The 17,363-nt window shown below is 37.9% G+C and overlaps 1 protein-coding gene across 1 annotated transcript in view; it reads left to right on the top strand.

The window, feature by feature from the left end:
* ARHGAP10 (Rho GTPase activating protein 10) overlaps window positions 1-17,006 on the top strand; it is a 101,120-nt gene extending 84,114 nt beyond the window's left edge. The window contains exons 21-23 of the mRNA XM_010009004.1: window positions 6,086-6,217; window positions 7,653-7,744; window positions 16,918-17,006. Coding sequence (XP_010007306.1) covers window positions 6,086-6,217; window positions 7,653-7,744; window positions 16,918-17,006 — 313 coding nt within the window. The remainder of the gene's footprint in view (window positions 1-6,085; window positions 6,218-7,652; window positions 7,745-16,917) is intronic.
* The last annotated feature ends 357 nt before the right edge of the window (window positions 17,007-17,363 follow it).

The following is a 17,363-nucleotide window of genomic DNA, read 5'->3' on the forward strand; positions in this document are numbered from 1 at the left end:
GCCCTTGGAATGAACCAAAAAAGCCAAACACTTGGTATTCCCTGGCCTTGGTATGTGTTGTAATTAATCTTTCTGAGGATCTCTCTGATAAGGAAAGATTTATGGATGTAACTGGTCCATAGTTGCCATGAGATCTGTTTGTACTTACAGTACAATGTCCTATGCCAGAACTTATATACAGACTTTCTCTTCACATATAGAGTGTTCAGCATTGGGCTAGAGTCCTCCTTTTTGATTGGAAGTCCCCTCTCATTATCTACATGATGCCTTCTTCAAAGCTATATGTTTTTGTCAGAGCTAATGTTCATTTTGGGATCTGAGACTGCAGGGTCTCTGGGTTTCCTAGGGAGCTGGAACTTGGTGACTTCTGATGGTTGTTCCATACTGAGTCATGGTGGAAGATGTGGGATAGCCTTCCTCAAGGTGGTGATACTGTCTTTGCATCTGTTTACATTGTCCCCCTCTCTTTTCCTCTCAAAGCCTTTGGGGTTTTGCAACTGGAGGGGATGGAAAGCATCATGTCCCTCAAACCTGTCGACTGAGTGTGTACGTGAATAGGGGTACATGTCTTCTTAAAGCGCTTACATTTCTGGGCTCAGAATAGTAAGATTCATAGTTTTTAAACTGAATCCCACTTTGGATGCTGCTGTAGGAGCATGTAAGATACAGCTGTGACAGTTCAAATACTGAAGGCACTCAAAACCCAGAGGAGAAGTAGAAGCACCAATGTAAATGTCTTTTCACAGATATTCAAGGGACCACTGGCAGAGGAAATAATCTGGTCTTCCTTTAATTTCTTTTGCATTTCTTCTTTATTGGTTCTTCTGGCAGGAAAATACTCTGTTACCCAGCTCAATGGTGTATATGTCCTACACTAGGGGCATTGTTTTCAGTTTTTTAATACCCATGGAGGCTCTCAAAATGGTGATGAGAGCTGTGCTGCACAGCTCCTGGGTGTTTTCAGGGTCTTTGTGACCAGGCTGGGAAGAAGCTCATCGTCCTTCATGAAATCTCAGGCTGTTTAAATTCCCAGTGAGCTAACTGGTGTTAAAACAACCATCAGATGGCAAGTAAGGACAGAAACAGTGATCTTCTGCACATAACAGAAACCTTGGAGATAGATATTAATTTTGTTTGCTGAATGAATTCCCATCAGCCTTGTTATATTTACATCAGTAGACTGTATCTGTAGTCTCCTTAAAATTGGAATAGTTTCTTTTTGCACTTGCTGGCAGTGGTGTGAATTTGCTGTTTACATAATTATGAGTGACTTAATTTTCAGTTTCTTGAAAATTTTCTGTAATATCTAATGTCATAATCTTATTTTAATGAAAGAAGAGATTAAAAAAAGCTGTAGAAGGCACAGTCCAGGTATGTAGCAGTGCTCTTTGCTCATTGTGCTGATTTTACAGTTTGTTTTTGTTTTATCTGCCCTCTCTTCAATGACTCAGCAGTTTGAGAGCTGAGTTTAGTGGAGTGGGCACTTCTTTTGGTACTCTTTTGTTAGGTAAGCAGAGCAAGAGCCCTCATTTTGCAGCTCCTTTGAAACAGGCATAATATAACTTAGTCATGTGGTTCGGACAAAATAGTCTCTGGCATCTCCTTGTCTCTCAGTGTCTTCTCACCACTGTGTGAGCACAGGGTAAGCAGTATGACTTCTCAGAGAGGGAGGGATGTGGATTCAACCACTGTGATGAGCTAAAGTTTCTTTTTTTTCTTTTTTTTTTTTTTTTTTCTTCTCATCTTCTTCTTTTCTTTGCATGATTCCAGGGAACACAGCCTCCTCATTTTTTTCCTAAAAGGAACAGCATGATGCTATAAGCTTTGAGATGTACATACTTAATTTTTGCTTTGTCTGAATTAACCATTTTAAAATGCTTTAACTTAGGACAGCTGCTGTCAACATTAGCTTCATATTTACAAGACAAGAGTGAAAGGTCATTTGCTGCTTCACTGAGACTTCACAATCCAAGTTTAACAAAACCCCTAAGTCAGTGCTGGCTGATGTGTTCTGTATATATGAATGTTATGTGCACGTTACATATTTTAAATTTTGGGGGCAGAGTTTCTTTTCAGATGGGAACATAGATGAGAAAATTATGTTCTTCTGTTTTGTCTCCAGCTTTGCTGCAACTGTGAAAATTTTTAGAATTTGGTCCATATATTTTTATGCTCCCCAGCCTTACTAAGGCCATGAGGGTTTTAACATGCAGGAAGACAGTTCTGGTGCTGGAGAGTATTGCATTGCATATTGAATCAGAAATAGCCAACACCTTTTGATATACTGTGTCATCTTATAATGAAACCTTTTAAGAACACTTTCATTGAGTTTATGTCAGGCAGACACTGATACGACACCCATGGGACTGCCAAACCCAACTATGAAACAACCCTTTTTTCTCAAGAGTTGCAATGTAGATTCTTTTCACAGAGTCTTTTCCTTGCACTCAAGATAAGAGGCTGCTCTTTAGCTGTGTTACCTTAGGAACCAGCTAGATAAACATCCAATAAAATCTTGTTTTCAGGAGTTTGTTTCTGAATATCACTACAAAATCTCTAGCTTATTTTTGGTAGGGCCATTTCCCCCTTCTCCCAACATTCACTATGCCAGGCAATAGCATTATTTCCTCAGAGAGAGTGTTCTGTCAGTCTGTTTTGGTGGGTTTTTTTTAATTTTTTTTCTTTTTTTCTTTTCTCTCCACAGGAAAGGCATTTGCCTTAGTTTTAGCCCTTGGGAGAAAAAATTTCTTCCACATACGTTCTTAAAGTTAAGATGCTATATGAGAAGATATTTCTAGTATATCATTAGCTTGATAATGCATACAAAGCTTTATAGGAAGGTAACTTTGCTTTTAATCTTGAGCTATAAATAACAAGAATCCTTTCAAGAAAAAAAAATAAAATCCAGCACTTTGTTGCTTACACACCACAACATTAGAACTGATTTTTCCTATTGAGTAAAACCTGTTTTTATAATTAAATTGTGGTTCATGTGGTAGCCAGGTACAGTAAATTAAAAAAAAAACAACCACATAGAAATTCTAGAACATCTGTAATATTTAAAACTATTTTTTTTTTTTTTTTCCATCTTCTTAACCTGGTGAAACTATGGTAATACTATAATAACTGTGAAACAATATCTTTTGTCCCCTGCTGGATCCTGGTGATCTCTAGCTCTGTAACCAGGGGCTGAAAGCAATAGGCACCTTGAGGAGTTGAGTTGCGGTGCTTTTGCGACAGCTGAAATGTATTAAGGGGATTCTTCAACAAGCGGGGGAGGGAGCAGCCCAGCTCTCCACATACCTGCACTTCTGGAGCATTTTTCCACTAAAACTGGTAGAGTTGCTCAGAATTTGTAGAAAGCCTGCTGATTTTGTACATGTTTTTTGTATAATGCTGCCTGGTAAAGGACAGTGTGGTCTTACCAGTTGATAGATTAGCCTTCTTGTTGAGTGTCTGTAATGTGAGGAATGAACGTGCCATAACATGGATATGAGCATTTTATTTCATTTCTGTTCCCTTACATGCACACATTTCCTCTTTTTTTTTTTTTTTTTTTCTTTCCTCTCCAAGTCTCAGCAAGAAACTGTTATTTATTCCAAGTATTCTTATGAATGACCACTGCTTTTCTGGATCAGAGGGAATCTTTTGTGTCTTCTCTGTTCTGAATAGTGTTCTGGAAACATTAATCCTGTATCTTACACATAGGCAGTGTTCTAGAGCTGATCAAGTAAGTTTCATAAATTAATATGATGCATGTTTCAATGAAATATTTAATAAATGGAGGCTTCTATTTTTCACTTGTTGAAACACAACAGCACAAATCTGAGGTACGCGCTAGAGAAGACCACTTTGTAGAATGTTCTTGAATCATGATTAATCTGCATTAGAGACATTCTGGCAATATACTTGGGATACTATTTTTCTATTTTCTACAGTTTTACAGATTTCAGAAATGAGCCTGAAACTAATTTTAATGTTGGAATGTATTTGAATTGAATACAAAGGTGCACAAAGAAAATGTTATTTCTTTGAATATCATTTTTTAAAAAAAACTATAATAGTTTAGTCTAAAAAGTAGGTTAATTTTTTAATTCACTTTTGAAAAACATTTTTCTGAAGTTTACCTTTGTTATGAGTTAAAATGAATTCTGCAGTCCTACAGTATTTGCAGAATGAGGGAGAAACAATCTACCTTCTAACAACCTTTATAAACTTTACGATGCCATTGAGAAATTTTTCATCCTCAGGATTTAGAGAAAATAATAGAAATGCTGGTATTAGCTTTCCACTTATCTTCTCTGAAAGAAGTTGTTTAGCTGAAGGTTTTTGTTTTACCTGAGGAAAATTTTTCAATGTTTAGATAAAAATGAGAGGAAGAGGACAAGTCCAGGTAAAAATAAACTACAAAATTATGTAGATGCTGGACTTCAAAGGGTGGATGTAATTATTGGAAGACGTAAATAATGGTATAGTGGAAGATCCAGAAACAGTGAAGCAGACTGGATATCCTCTTCCCAAATTTAAGCAGGAAATATGTTTCTAGTCAGCAGAATTAATCTTTTTGTTCAGTTTACTACATATGTTTCCTTCCTTTATTTGGTAAATCTCATAGTTTTTAAAGCAGATCATATTTTTATAAACCCTTCTGGTTATGTTTCCAGCACATTTAAGTTTCATTTTTATTAGTGAAATTAACTATAGAATGCTGTTTTCATCCACTGTGAATTCCAGTTTTCATCCAAATGCTGCCTGACACAGATCCCAAGGAAAGACTATTGTCTTATTAAATAAGGAATGTGCCATTCACCATTTTATAATGTACAGAATGTAAAAAGTAATTAATAATAAAATAAATGTCTGCTTAACTACGTAATTGCTAGAATGACTATGAGATATAGCGGCTGGGAAAATCAGTTTGTAAAAGTTGTCTTTGGTTGTAAACCATGTTATGCAAACCAACAACAGTGATCCTTTCTTCTGTAAATTAAACATGTCAGTGCACAAGAGGCTTAAAATCAGCTACATAAGTTATGTTTTCTGCTTTCTTTTTGTTCTTTTACAGTTATAACTGGGGTGATTGTTGATCCCTTTTTTTGCTTTTGGTCAATCCACCCTGATTAGGTGTGTATTCTGGACTGGATTCCTAGATTATGGTGATACTTTGCAGATTTATGCTATCTAAGAGGCTAATCTTGTCATAAGATGAACTGATAAATGCTGTGTTGTAGTCAGTACTTCTGAATGGTGATCCCTGTGTGAAAGCTGTGTGCAAATTATTTTAATTATTTTCTGTGTAGAAACTGCTTGAAGTCCAGCTCTTTGTTCCAAAGATGTGCTGACATTAAAATGTTTGGACTACTTGTTGTTTTGTCCATGCGGTGAAAACAAGCCATTTAGTCCTAGGATGCTTTAGTTCTTTAAGGTATAAAATTAGGAACATGCTTTATGTCGGGGAGGACTTTGTAAGTTTTTCAAATGACTATGAAAAGTTTTAACTTCGGCTACTATTTCTTCTTTTGTGGCAGCTATGTATTCAGTCATCAATTTAATACATATTTGAACAGTGTGCTCATGAGGGCAGCTGCTGAGGCAGTATCCATGCAGCTATGTGAATGAGATCTCAATCCAGAGCCAGCATCGTGATCCCAGTGTTGTAATAGCTGCAGCCTCTTTTGAAATCTTCCCCGTCGTACATGCCTTAGCACATCACTGGGAAGATTTTTAAATAGATTCATCAAAACTTGTAAAGGCAAAGTGGCAGCTCAAATAATAGCTTGCTATATCCAGTTTCATTGTATCTGTCTTTATTAGATAAGGAATGTGGAATTTTCTCTTGTTATTGGTTATGTCATACATCTCAGGTAATTTGTCTCAGACTAGGATGTAGGGCATGTAGAAGAAACTTCCAGGGAGGCAATGCAAAATCATACAATGGCCACTTCTGCAAAATCAGCTCAGTGCTACTACTCGTTTGGAATGTGAGGATCTAACTAATTATCTAATTATGAAGATTCAAACATTTTGGTAGGAAAAGAAATTCTGTTCATTTTGTTAATTCTGTCTTGAATATATTTCTTCTTAGTCCTGGACAAAGCCGCCCATCGATGGTCTCATGGATGAATACTCCATCTGCTCATCCAGCTGCCACAAATACCACACCACCCACTTTCTTCTTCCCTAACCCTGCCACTGGGAGTGACAGAGCAGTGGAAAGGTATGATGGATACTCCAACTTTTGCTGCTTATTTATTTGCCTCCTTTTTTCTGTATGAACAGCTAGTTCATGCCTTCTGCATTATGTGAATTATTATCTCAAATCCAGAAAGAACCTTAGCAATTTTGACAGAATAAAATAACTGTGTACTTCATCTTATTTTTCCTTTGAACACCTTCTTTGTAGAAGGCACCCAGATTGAGCCTGTAGCTTGTTGGTTAATACAAGCGGACTTCAATTTAGGTGCTGAATTCATAGTGTTTTTCTACCGCCATGATTCTCTTACAGAGAATCTGTCTTTTACAAATACAAATTCTTTCTTTTCTGTAGCCACCCATGTCAAATTTAATTTTCTCAACCTAGCCTTCTGGCCTCTGAAAAACTTTCCTAAGTCTTCACCTGTGTCTGTGGTTTCATTCTTTTCTTTCACTTTTTTGACCTGCTTTCCTTCCCTCCAGTTTCTGTTTCCTTCCCAGTTATTGTCCATTTTAAAAAGTTTTTTCACTTTTTCCTTTGAAGGTCTTCACCTTAGCTTTTTCCTTCTTTTTTTATAATGTTTGCTTTTCTAATTAAAGTAGTTGAGTATACTCATAAATTTTTTCCAACACCTGGTAACAAAATTCTATTTCTCATCACTGGTTGCGTTTTGCACCAGAACAGCAGTGTCTGTTTGAATGCAAGTTCTTTGGGGCAGGGAGACTTTCCCAGTGTTTTATGTGTAGTTGTTGTTGCCTGGGCTCAACAAATGATAATTTAATGGTGTTGAGTGCTTTGTCTAAACGAAGTGTCATTGGACAGCAGCAAGCTGTTGGTTTGCAAAGGTGTGACTAAGGAAGACATGCCAAAAATACTTACATATTCCAAGGACTCTGCTTATGGTACTTGGATAAATGAGTATTTGGACAAATTCATATTTGATAGCTTATTACTAGCATCTTGAGAACACCTCTGAAGACTGCTTGCAGTGTTAGAAGTTTTACTGTATTTAGGACAGAACAGCATCTTCAATAGTCTAGTAATATTGAACAAAAAAAAAAAACCCTGAATTGCAAGATTCATGAATGAATGTTTCAGAAGATATAATGATCATCAGTCTATAAATTAAGTATAGTATGCTTTGCCTAGTATTGATTTAATTACTGATTAGCACTTTGCAATATTTTAATTGTGGTTGAAAGTTGAGTTTAACTATCATGCAAATAAGTGGGCAAAAAGCTGGGAGTGTGATATTCAGCAACGGTAAGCTGTGAAGCTTTGGCATTTTGTGTGTATGAATTATAAGCCTGTAATGATGCATGTGAGATTTTGTTTAAAGTTTTAGTCATTTCCAAATGAGAATGGAGAGAGAATGCTTGAGAATGGAGAGAGAATACTTGAGAAAGGAGTGTCTTTGTAACAGCCAATAATGACTGTAATTCATAATTTCATTTTTCAGCATTGCCTGCCGAAAAGCAAGAGCAGTTTATCCATGTGAAGCAGAACATAGCTCTGAATTATCATTTCAGATAGGAGCAATTTTTGAAGATGGTAAGTACTGCTTGAGTAAATACAAAGCAATGAAAAACAAATTGACGAAAATGTTAAAATGGCTTTGGATGAAAATACAAGCCTAACTGCTATTCTGCAAACATTGCTGATGGCACAGTTGCAGAAGATCTCTGTTATGCAGAAGCTACTGAGTGCACATACTTAGGACTGTGATGCAATGCCTGTGATTTCTAGTGAATAGACACTTTCAATTGGTCTAATTTTTCAGCAGCAGTTAAATGTGCTGTAGTACCAAAAAAGGTTATTCAGAAATAAAGAGCAACATCTTGGCCTATGAAACTATTTCTTTAAATGTGAACTAGATTTGTAAAATAACATACAGGCTTTAATTTGAAGAAAAAAAGAAAAATCTGTTTCAGGATTTTCAAGTGAACAGATCTCTGGGTAAATCATGTGATCATGGGAAAGAATGTATTTTTTGGATCAAGGGGTCCCTTAGTGTGTGTTGAACTTGTAGAAAAATTATATTCACTGAGGTGCAGAATTAAGGCATGTGTTTAAATATATCTCTGGACCCAAATGCAAGATTGCATATGAACATCCAGAAGGTGATTCCTGTGCTTAAGACTGTGTGGCTCCTCAGTGAGCTGCCATGGCTCTGCTCTTCAGCAACTGCATAGAAATGACTAATACAAACTGTGAAGATGCAGAAGACAACATTAGAGCCTAGTTTCTTCCCATAACAAGGAAAGTCCTACTGTAAGAAAGAGATTGTATGTAATGGCTTAACAATTCTTGTTACTTGAGTGCAATCTCATAATAGTTCTAATCAGAAATTAATTGATAGCAGCAGCATGATAAGGTCATTGTTTGTTACTAGACCTTGATAAAAAAAAAACAAAAAACATTCAGAGTGAAAAAACAGAAGACACGTAAGTTTGGCCAAATCTTCATCCAAGTTTTGTGCAGACTAGGAGATTCAAAATCTGTGACTTACATTTCTAAGAACGTTGTGAGTACTGAGACCACTATTTCCGTCTTTCTGTCTGTGTGGAGGCAGGGGGCTAGTAAGAGGCATACTGGCCTATAAAGAATCTGGAAATTCTGGAGTGATACCTGTTTTCTTCTCATTCGTTGTCAGCTTTCTTAGATTTCTATCATGTCAGAAATAGGATATGTGCTTTCCAGAAGAAGAGTGGTATTTAATTCTGCATGACCACTTAGGGGACCACTTTAATTCTGCACTTAGGGAATGCACTGCCCAGTCATTCAAATACCACATGTGAGAATGTTTGATTGGATGTCCAATAAAGGAGGAGTATTTGAAATACCCAGTTTACATCCACCAGGAAAAATAAAGAAGTACACAGTCTAAAACAGCTGGAAAACATCAACCTGTGGGCATTAAAAAGCTAACTAAATATGTCTTCTATTTCTCAAAATTTACCGTGTTAACTCTTAGCACTGACTCAAAAGTGTGTATGGGGTAAAGTTTTTCTCATAAATGAGAATCTTTTTGTCCTCCTCAACCCCAGTAAAATGTTCCTTATTTGTTTAATGAGCTGAAAGAAATGGGAAGCTCAGCAAAATCTTACTTTTTTTCTTTATCATGTATTAGAAGAAGAACAAAATTTCACAGACAATAGACGTGTCCTTCCCTTTCTTTGTGATGCTTATTTTAAGCGCAGGCAGGGCATAGGACAGTCCTGTCATCTACCTTCTCCCAAACAAGTAAATAATAAGCCTGATCTACATTTCATTTCCTTTTTTTTTTTTTTTTTTTCCTAAGTGTAAGTTGGTCTGGGGCCCCCACTAGGTTTTTCCCTACTAGCACTCACTTTACAAACTTGTACTTGATGTTTCCTATTAGAGCTGCCTCGCAGGCAAATCATGTCTGAATCAAGTTAGGTGGGAAACCTTTTAAAGATGAATTAGCTAAGTGATTGCTCTTTTTAAAGTCTCTAACATCAGTTATTTTAATTTAAGTTTTTTAAAACATGACTGAAAGGGATCTTCAGCAGACATAAAGCTGTGTACAGAAAAAAAAATGTAGTGCATGGGGGAAAGATCTGATGCAGAGAAGAGAGGCATTTCTAATGCAGAACAGCAAGGGTTGCACACCTGTTGTGTTGGCATGGAATAAGAACGTTTTTCAAGAAGCAGTTGCTTCTCTGTCACACACTTGTGTGAGAGCAATGTTAAGATTCTTTTCTTATGGAAAGAGATCACTAGAAGTTACAACAAAGCTACCATGATTTTGGCTCACCCCAGCTGCAGTTGAGTTTTTCAACTAGAGAGTTGGATTATCCAAGTAAGGAATTTGACTCTGGCATCTGGGGAGAAATGTTTCAACTGTAAGATTCTTTTCCCATATCATAGAATGGTTAGGGTTGGAAAGAACCTTAAAGGTCATCTTGTTCCACCTCCCACTAGACCAGGTTGCTCAAAGCCCCATCCAACCTCATCTTGAACACTTCCAGGGATGGGGCCTCCATGCCCTCCTGGGCAACTTTTTCCAGTGTCTCAGCATGCTCACACTAAAGAATTTCTTCCTAATGTCTAACCTAAATCTGACCTCTTCCAGTTTAAAACCATTACCCCTTGTCCTATCCCTACACACCCTTGAATATCCCTCCCCAGCTTTTCTGCAGGCCCCCTTCAGGTGCTAGAAGGCTCACATAAGGTCTCCCCAGGCTGAACAACCCCAACTCTCTCAGCCTGTCTTCACAGGAGAGGTGCTCTAGCCTTCTGATCATCTTTGTAGCCGTCCTCTGGGCTTGCTTCAAGAGCTCCATGGTGTACTTGTGTTGGGGGCTCCAAAACTGGACACAATACTCCTGGTGAGGTCTCACAAGTGCAGAGTAGAGGGGCAGAATCACCTCCCTCAGTGGTGATTCCCTTATCATACAAATAAGGTTGGAAGCTTGGGAAAAGGTTATGTGGATTGCATTTTGAAAACCTAATTGCCAATTTTGCAAGGGAAAGATGACTTTAAGTGATTTAAGTTTCCTGTTTTGATTTATTCCACTGGATCCTGGTTATTTTATAGCCATTGTCCTTGCCCTGCAAGGCTTTCAGCCAAAGGTAGCCATTGGCAGAAAAAAGGAGAGCGTGCAAGTACTAAGGCTCTAACTGGACCTACATAATCATGTAATGGTCATTCCGTAATGGTTCCCAGAAGGTTATGTCATGCTCTGTCAGCACAGGAAGGCATTCTCATTAAGAGTGCAGAGCAGCTTTCCTATCTGAAGCCTCTGCAGTACCTTGACAGAGGCTTTTTGTTTGTGTGCTAGGCATCCCTGTATCTATGCTGGGGTGAAATTCCAGTGAATAAATCCGGGTTCTTTAGTTACTCAATTTAAATTCCTCTATGCCCTAATAAAGCCCCCAAATGAAGAATTAAAGTAATAATACATCAATTCTGCAGCTCCACCAATAACCTTAACTATCAAAGTGACAACGCATCAATCAAGTTGACATACAGATAGTATCAACCATTAAAGTAACTGTTAAATTAATGTCTACGAAAAAGTGCTGCTTCCATTAGTGAAAGTTTTATTTGTCTCTCCTTTCTCCACTCTGCCTGTCTCACTTTTCTAATCCCATCTCTTTCATGTCTCACTGTTAGTTAAGATTTTCTTTTCTCTTCCCTCTCTTTTCTACTTTGTTTCCTTCTGTTTTTCATTTTCCTTCCCTGTTCTTCTGTGTCATCTCTCATGCTCCGTAGATGTGGATTACAGCAGTTCTCTCTTACCTGTTATTATCCTAGGTGAATCTTTCTGGCTGCTATAGCCTGAGACAGGGTAATGGCATTTAGTGAAGTACAGTCTTGCACCTGTCATAGCTGCTAACTGTAATATTGGTGCAAGAAGGTAAGAGTTGAACCTTTACACCTATTTCCATTTCCTGTTTCTAAATGGCAAAAAAATAATCTGTGTCTCAGGCTGACAAGGTTAGATTTAAAATTAAGCTTTACATTACCTGATAGGAATCAGTATAGAAAGAACACTTGCATATTCAAGTGTTTTCAATATTGCATGTATGCTGTGCTACCTCAAATCCCACAGTCTTTCCATTAAAGTGTCATACAATATAAATGCTGAGGTGCCATCTGGTAAGTTAAAAATAAAACGCAGTTTTATTTTTTTTATTTTTATTTAATTGAACAGTGTAAGAAAATGAATAATATAGTTTGAACAATATCCCCTGGATTATTTTTTTTTTTAAATCTTCAATTCATTTTACTTTAGGCTGTGCCAATATTTTAATTTCCCAGTTGCTACAGGCCATATTATTGAAAGCACATAACAATATAATTTAAGCGATTAGAGGCAAAGCTTGAAGAGTTTGCAGCTGGGTAAGGGCACATGTGGGAAGAAGCAGAGTATGATCTCAGACTGCAAGAGACATATGCTGCCTGTATATTTTTGTTGTTATTCCTGAAGCAGATATTCCCAATAATCCTGGAAAGAATAATCAGAATGTCTGGCATTGAAACCCTGCCAACCTTGGAACCAAGTGTTATTAAATTTCTGGTTCTTGAAAGAAACTGCTTAAAAGTTAGTAAATGGGAATTTCACTAGGGACAAGTTTTTTGATAAGGTAAATACTGTTTACACAACAAAATTCCTTGGCAGTATTGCTAGCAGGAAGACTTCCTGAAAACTTGTCAAGATAACACTAATCAAAGCTTTTTACAGTTTCAAAAATCAGGTTTTAGGGGAGAAAATATATGGGGAAAACTGAAGAAGTTTTGTTACAGTAATTTTCCTCAGGAAAGGTGTGGCACTGATCATCCCTACCAAGTATTGTAGGAGCAAAAGAAGCTGTGTCCACAGAGCCATTGCCATCTGTCTCTGTCGTTCCTAGTGAAAGGAGAAAGCTCCTTTCAGCTCAGGACAAAGACCCCAAGTCTCAATGTCTATACACAGGTCACCAAGTTATAGAGCAAGGAACTCAGGGCAACTCAGCTGACCAAATACTTGCCTCTATTTTATAGTGAGCCAAACTGTACTTTAGGCACTCTCTCTGTTCATTGTATTGACTTGATCTAAACTAGCTGAAATAGGAGCTTTGACACTTCTATATAGGGAAGTCTCCGTCTGCAAGATGAATTCTACCTTCACTAATTTGTTGTGGTGTATCGTGTGTTTGCTCTTGTTCACAAGCCTGAGCCCTTATAGGCAGACTTTTATTTGAGGTCATACAGAGTATCTCTAGCAGAGTCAGGAAGAAGAACCCTTGACTCCTAGCCCTGTGATAATTCTGCTACTCACAACAGACTTCAAGGAAACAGCAAGTTCTTAATTTCAAATTCCTTTAAAATTTCATGCTAACCCTAAGCATCCTACATGTCTGTGTATTGCTGCAGTCAACTTTACCCACAGGGATTGATTAAAAAATACACAGGGATTTCTAAACACAGAATGCTTGCAAGCACATTTTGTTGCTTTAATTTCTTGATGAAAAATGGCACGATTGAGTTCTATGGAAGTGTATCCTCGTGTTTTAATGGTTTTAGCAGTGAGATTTTTGTTGCCCACAAAATGCAGTGCTCATTTATGTAGCTTGCTGGGATCATTGCTTTGGTAAAGTAGTCTGTCGGACAGGGAGGCCCTTTTGGGCCAGGCACCATGCACTCTAGATTGCCTTCCCTGTCTCTGTTTCCTCCCCAGGCAGCTAGTTTCCACAAAGATGAGGAAATCGGTGTGAAGGTCCTGCTAAGGTCAGTGGCACCTAGGCAATGAACTAATCCCACTGTGAAAATGAGTCTTGGTCTCATTTGTAGTCGAGACCTGTGAAACATTTCAGCTGCCAAAGCGGAACAAGATCTGCTTATAGCTCTGGGTCTCTGGGAAGAGCTGCTTGCAAATTCTATGTATTTGCAGTTAGGCAATCATAACATTGGCAATACTGAAGTTTTTTCCCTAAGGAGAATAAAGAAAAGTAAGAAGAAATGCTGCAAATACCAAGTCAACCTTAGTGTGTTTCTTGAGTAGGTGAAATCAGAAAATCTCTTACTTCGAGACCTCATTGCAAATTGAAAATCTGTTGTTGTTTTTCATTTGAGTTGGTGTGAGTGTTCCATGTTGTATCCTGTCATTACTGATGGTCAGATGTTTCCCTTCTTTACACTGCCTCTGCTGGAGTGAGACTGCTGCAGTGGATGTGCAGCAGCAGGTACTGAGGAAACTGCCATCTCACTCTTGTGCGCTCAACTTTGCTTCTCTTTCCGTTGTCCTAAGAGGTGTTGATGGCTTTGGGTGGTGGTTTTTTGACTGGTCTTGTTGTGCAGTCTTGCTATACACTTGTGAAACCTTGCTGAGAATATTTACTTTTTAGTTCCCTGCTCTGTATCTTTTACAGTACAAGTATTTTCCTCTCCTGTCCTGAGCCAACATAAGACTTAGTCCTGTGGGATGCTTGGTGCAATAATGAGCTGTAGTTTTAAGGCCAAATGTGTGGTTTCTGCAGCAAAGTATTTTTAAATGAGGCCGGCCTGAGAAAATGCTAAGAACTGTAATCGTTGACGGAGAAGAAATGACAGAAGGGGGACACTATTAACATCTTCTCTTGAGCAGGGTATTTTTTCAGAAAAAAGTATTTTCAGAATAGTATTTTTTCAGAAATAGGGTTTAAGAAGAGCTGCACGCGATAGCACAATACCTTTTGTGTGGTAAAGTGATTTTTATTTTAAGTGAATGCTGTTGTACACTAAACTTTGGAGATGGATTAGCAGGAGAACAGGATCACTGGCACTTAAACAGCTTTACATTTGGATCGCCTCCCCATTAGTATCTTTTGCCTACAGAAGCAGTCAGGGGATGTACCTTGAGTGTCTTAACCCTTCTTGCCTAAGGCAGTGTGAATGGGGCCAGAAGTCTTACCCAACACACAAGTACTTACCACTGCTGAGTATCAGGAACTGCTTCTTGCTATGTTGGTTTGTTTTTATAAAAGACTGATCCCTAGAAATTAAGATTTTATGTGTAATCTGAGTGAGTGCTATTTCTTTCTTCAGTTTTCATAGAGTCTGCACAAAACTTCAAGTAGCAAATAGGGAGGCCCTGAGCTGTGTAACATACATGTACAATATTTATTGTCCTGAGCTCAGTTGTAGCATCCATGTCTAGTCTTCTGGGATGAAGTCCAGAAGAGACTTCACTCAAGTCCAATTGCTTGGCCATCATGCACTATCTCTGAATGTATTGCAGTGTGCAGAGTTCAGTATTATGTTATCGAACTTGTTTAGAAGATATTTCTTTTGACATTGGCTGTTGTGTGGAGCCAAGTGATTCAGCACAATTTGAACGTTTCCTCGCCTAGGTAAATTTAAGGTAAATGTAAATTTGCATGTGATCCCCTCAGATGATGGCTACCCTCATGTTCAACAGGACTTTGAGTTATAGGCACTGACCTGCCAGTACTATCTATCCTCTCACTCATATACTTGGAGGTTGAGCTCCAGAGGGCAGGTAGAAATTTCCTGCTTTTAGGTTTTCTAGTTGCTTTTCTTCCTAATCTGCTGTTTTTTGGAGTTCGTTTCCTGTAATGCAGATGTGCTCTGTAGGCATGAGAGAGGTTTGGCTGCCTGCTCTTGCTGCTGGCAGTATTTTCTGGAAAGGGTGGAATTACAGCTGCTGTGGTGGAACTTCTGGAGGGAGGTTTGTAGCAGTGTCAGCGATGCAGTTACAAATGCATGTGTACTCTGTAATTGTGGAATAAAATGACAAAGGGAGAGGAGGGCCTGCTAATTACTAATAGTAATGTAAGTTACTGTGTGTGCAGAGATCCTTAAAGGTAGTTTTCTATCTTTTATTTTCCTTTGGAATCTTTCTGTCAAACATATTCTTGATAAATATAAGCCCAGATTTTTTTATCCAAATAAAATTATCAGTGTAATTTGAAAGCAGTTTTGTTTTCTGGATTCCTTGGAGGTATAGCTGTGGCTTAAACCATGACTTCTGAGCACAGCTTCTAGCTATGCTGTCTGACAATAACAAGACATAAGGAAAAAACTAGGGGAAACTATGCTTTAAGTGCTCAACTTTAGAGCCTTACAATGCTTTTGAAAGTGAGGCTTAGCATGTTGCTCTCTCTTCACTGTGAATTCCTTGACTTGTAGAAGGCTACAAATACCACATTCCTCAATGTGTTAGTGTTTTAAATAAAGCATGGACATGGCTGGCAGCATGTTTCAGCACTCCTCCTCAAATAATGTCTGTCTCAGAAGCACTGTGAGTTTAAATTAATATGGTAGAGAACAGAGTAGGTTACTAGAAGTGTGGGATTTTTATTTACGTAGGTAAGTAGGTACGTGTATCGTGTTCTTATAAGAAATTTGATAGGGGAATTTGAGGACTTTTTAGTCTGTTTTCCAAAGAAACAAGGCTTATGCTTATTTTTTTTTTTAACTTCCTGTCAACTGTTGTCAAAACATATATAGGAAACCAGATTTCATTAATTTGTTCACAAAATAACTTGTGAGGCATTCAGAGTCCAAGCTGACTTTTTTCTTCTTTTAAATTCATGAGTACTCTTGCATGACCTTTTCGGTTAGCAGGGGTAGACACTTAGGATGGTAGTAAGGAGCAAGCGCCTTTGTGTTTTGTGAATAGCACTGTGTATCTTAATTTCAGGGAGAGGACTTTAACCAGAAAAATTATTCAGATTTTGTCCACTGGTCTCTTCCAACATCAGATCTGTGAAGAGATGATACTTGGAGTGAGACCTGGCTCATTTTTATTTCCCCTGTAATCCTTTACATGCTTCCTTTTCATGCAGCGTAATGTCCTCTGCCATTATTCTGCAGCTCTGAGCTTCCAGGTTCATCACCTCTGCTCAAGACAGATTTTTGGTCTTGCTTTGGCCACACCTACTGAAATAATTTTGCACTGATTGATACAAATTCTAAATTCTCCCAGAAGGCATCCAGATTTTATAAATCCATTCTAAATTCTGTGAACTGTTGTTTCCTGCACCTGAAAGCTATTTCACTGTGTCTAGTTGCAGAAGATATTTCAAGCACCTGTATTATGTGAGTATGTAAGCTAAGTTAATAATCATCTTCTTTCAAGCTGGATTCTTGAACTGGTCATTGCAGAAGACTGGATGTTTTTATGGATGCTTTGCCTTGTGTCATGATTCTAAAGCTAAAAGTACTAATTTAAGCATAAAAAGATGGGAGTAATTTTTTTCCTTTTCTTTTGCAGTGCAATTTTCCAGAGAACCAGGATGGCTAGAAGGCACACTAAATGGCAAGAGGGGACTTATTCCACAAAATTATGTTCAGTTTTTATAGCTTTATGCATTGAATGCCAAGAAGGTGTACATGGTATCCATGGATTTTTGTTATAGTCACTTATCTCTGCATTTGTGACGGCTTTTAATCAACGAAGAGCCTGACTATGGGTTGAAGATCCTAATCTGTATAAAGACATTCAGTGTTGCCAAATATGAATCACAAAAAAAAAGATTCTTTAACAGTTGGAATGGATGGGGGAACAAGAGAGGGGGATGGAGGGATAAGGTTAATTTTTTAATAGGGTGCTTTTTTTCAATTGTAAAGAGCAGTAGTGGTATATTTGTTTGCAAGATAACTAGCATCTTAAGACAATTATTTGGTTGATCTGCCACTCAACTATTAATTGAAAAAGAT

Source organism: Chaetura pelagica, unplaced genomic scaffold (assembly GCF_000747805.2).
Source record: "Chaetura pelagica isolate M959 unplaced genomic scaffold, ChaPel_1.0 scaffold221, whole genome shotgun sequence".
Taxonomy (NCBI): domain Eukaryota; kingdom Metazoa; phylum Chordata; class Aves; order Apodiformes; family Apodidae; genus Chaetura; species Chaetura pelagica.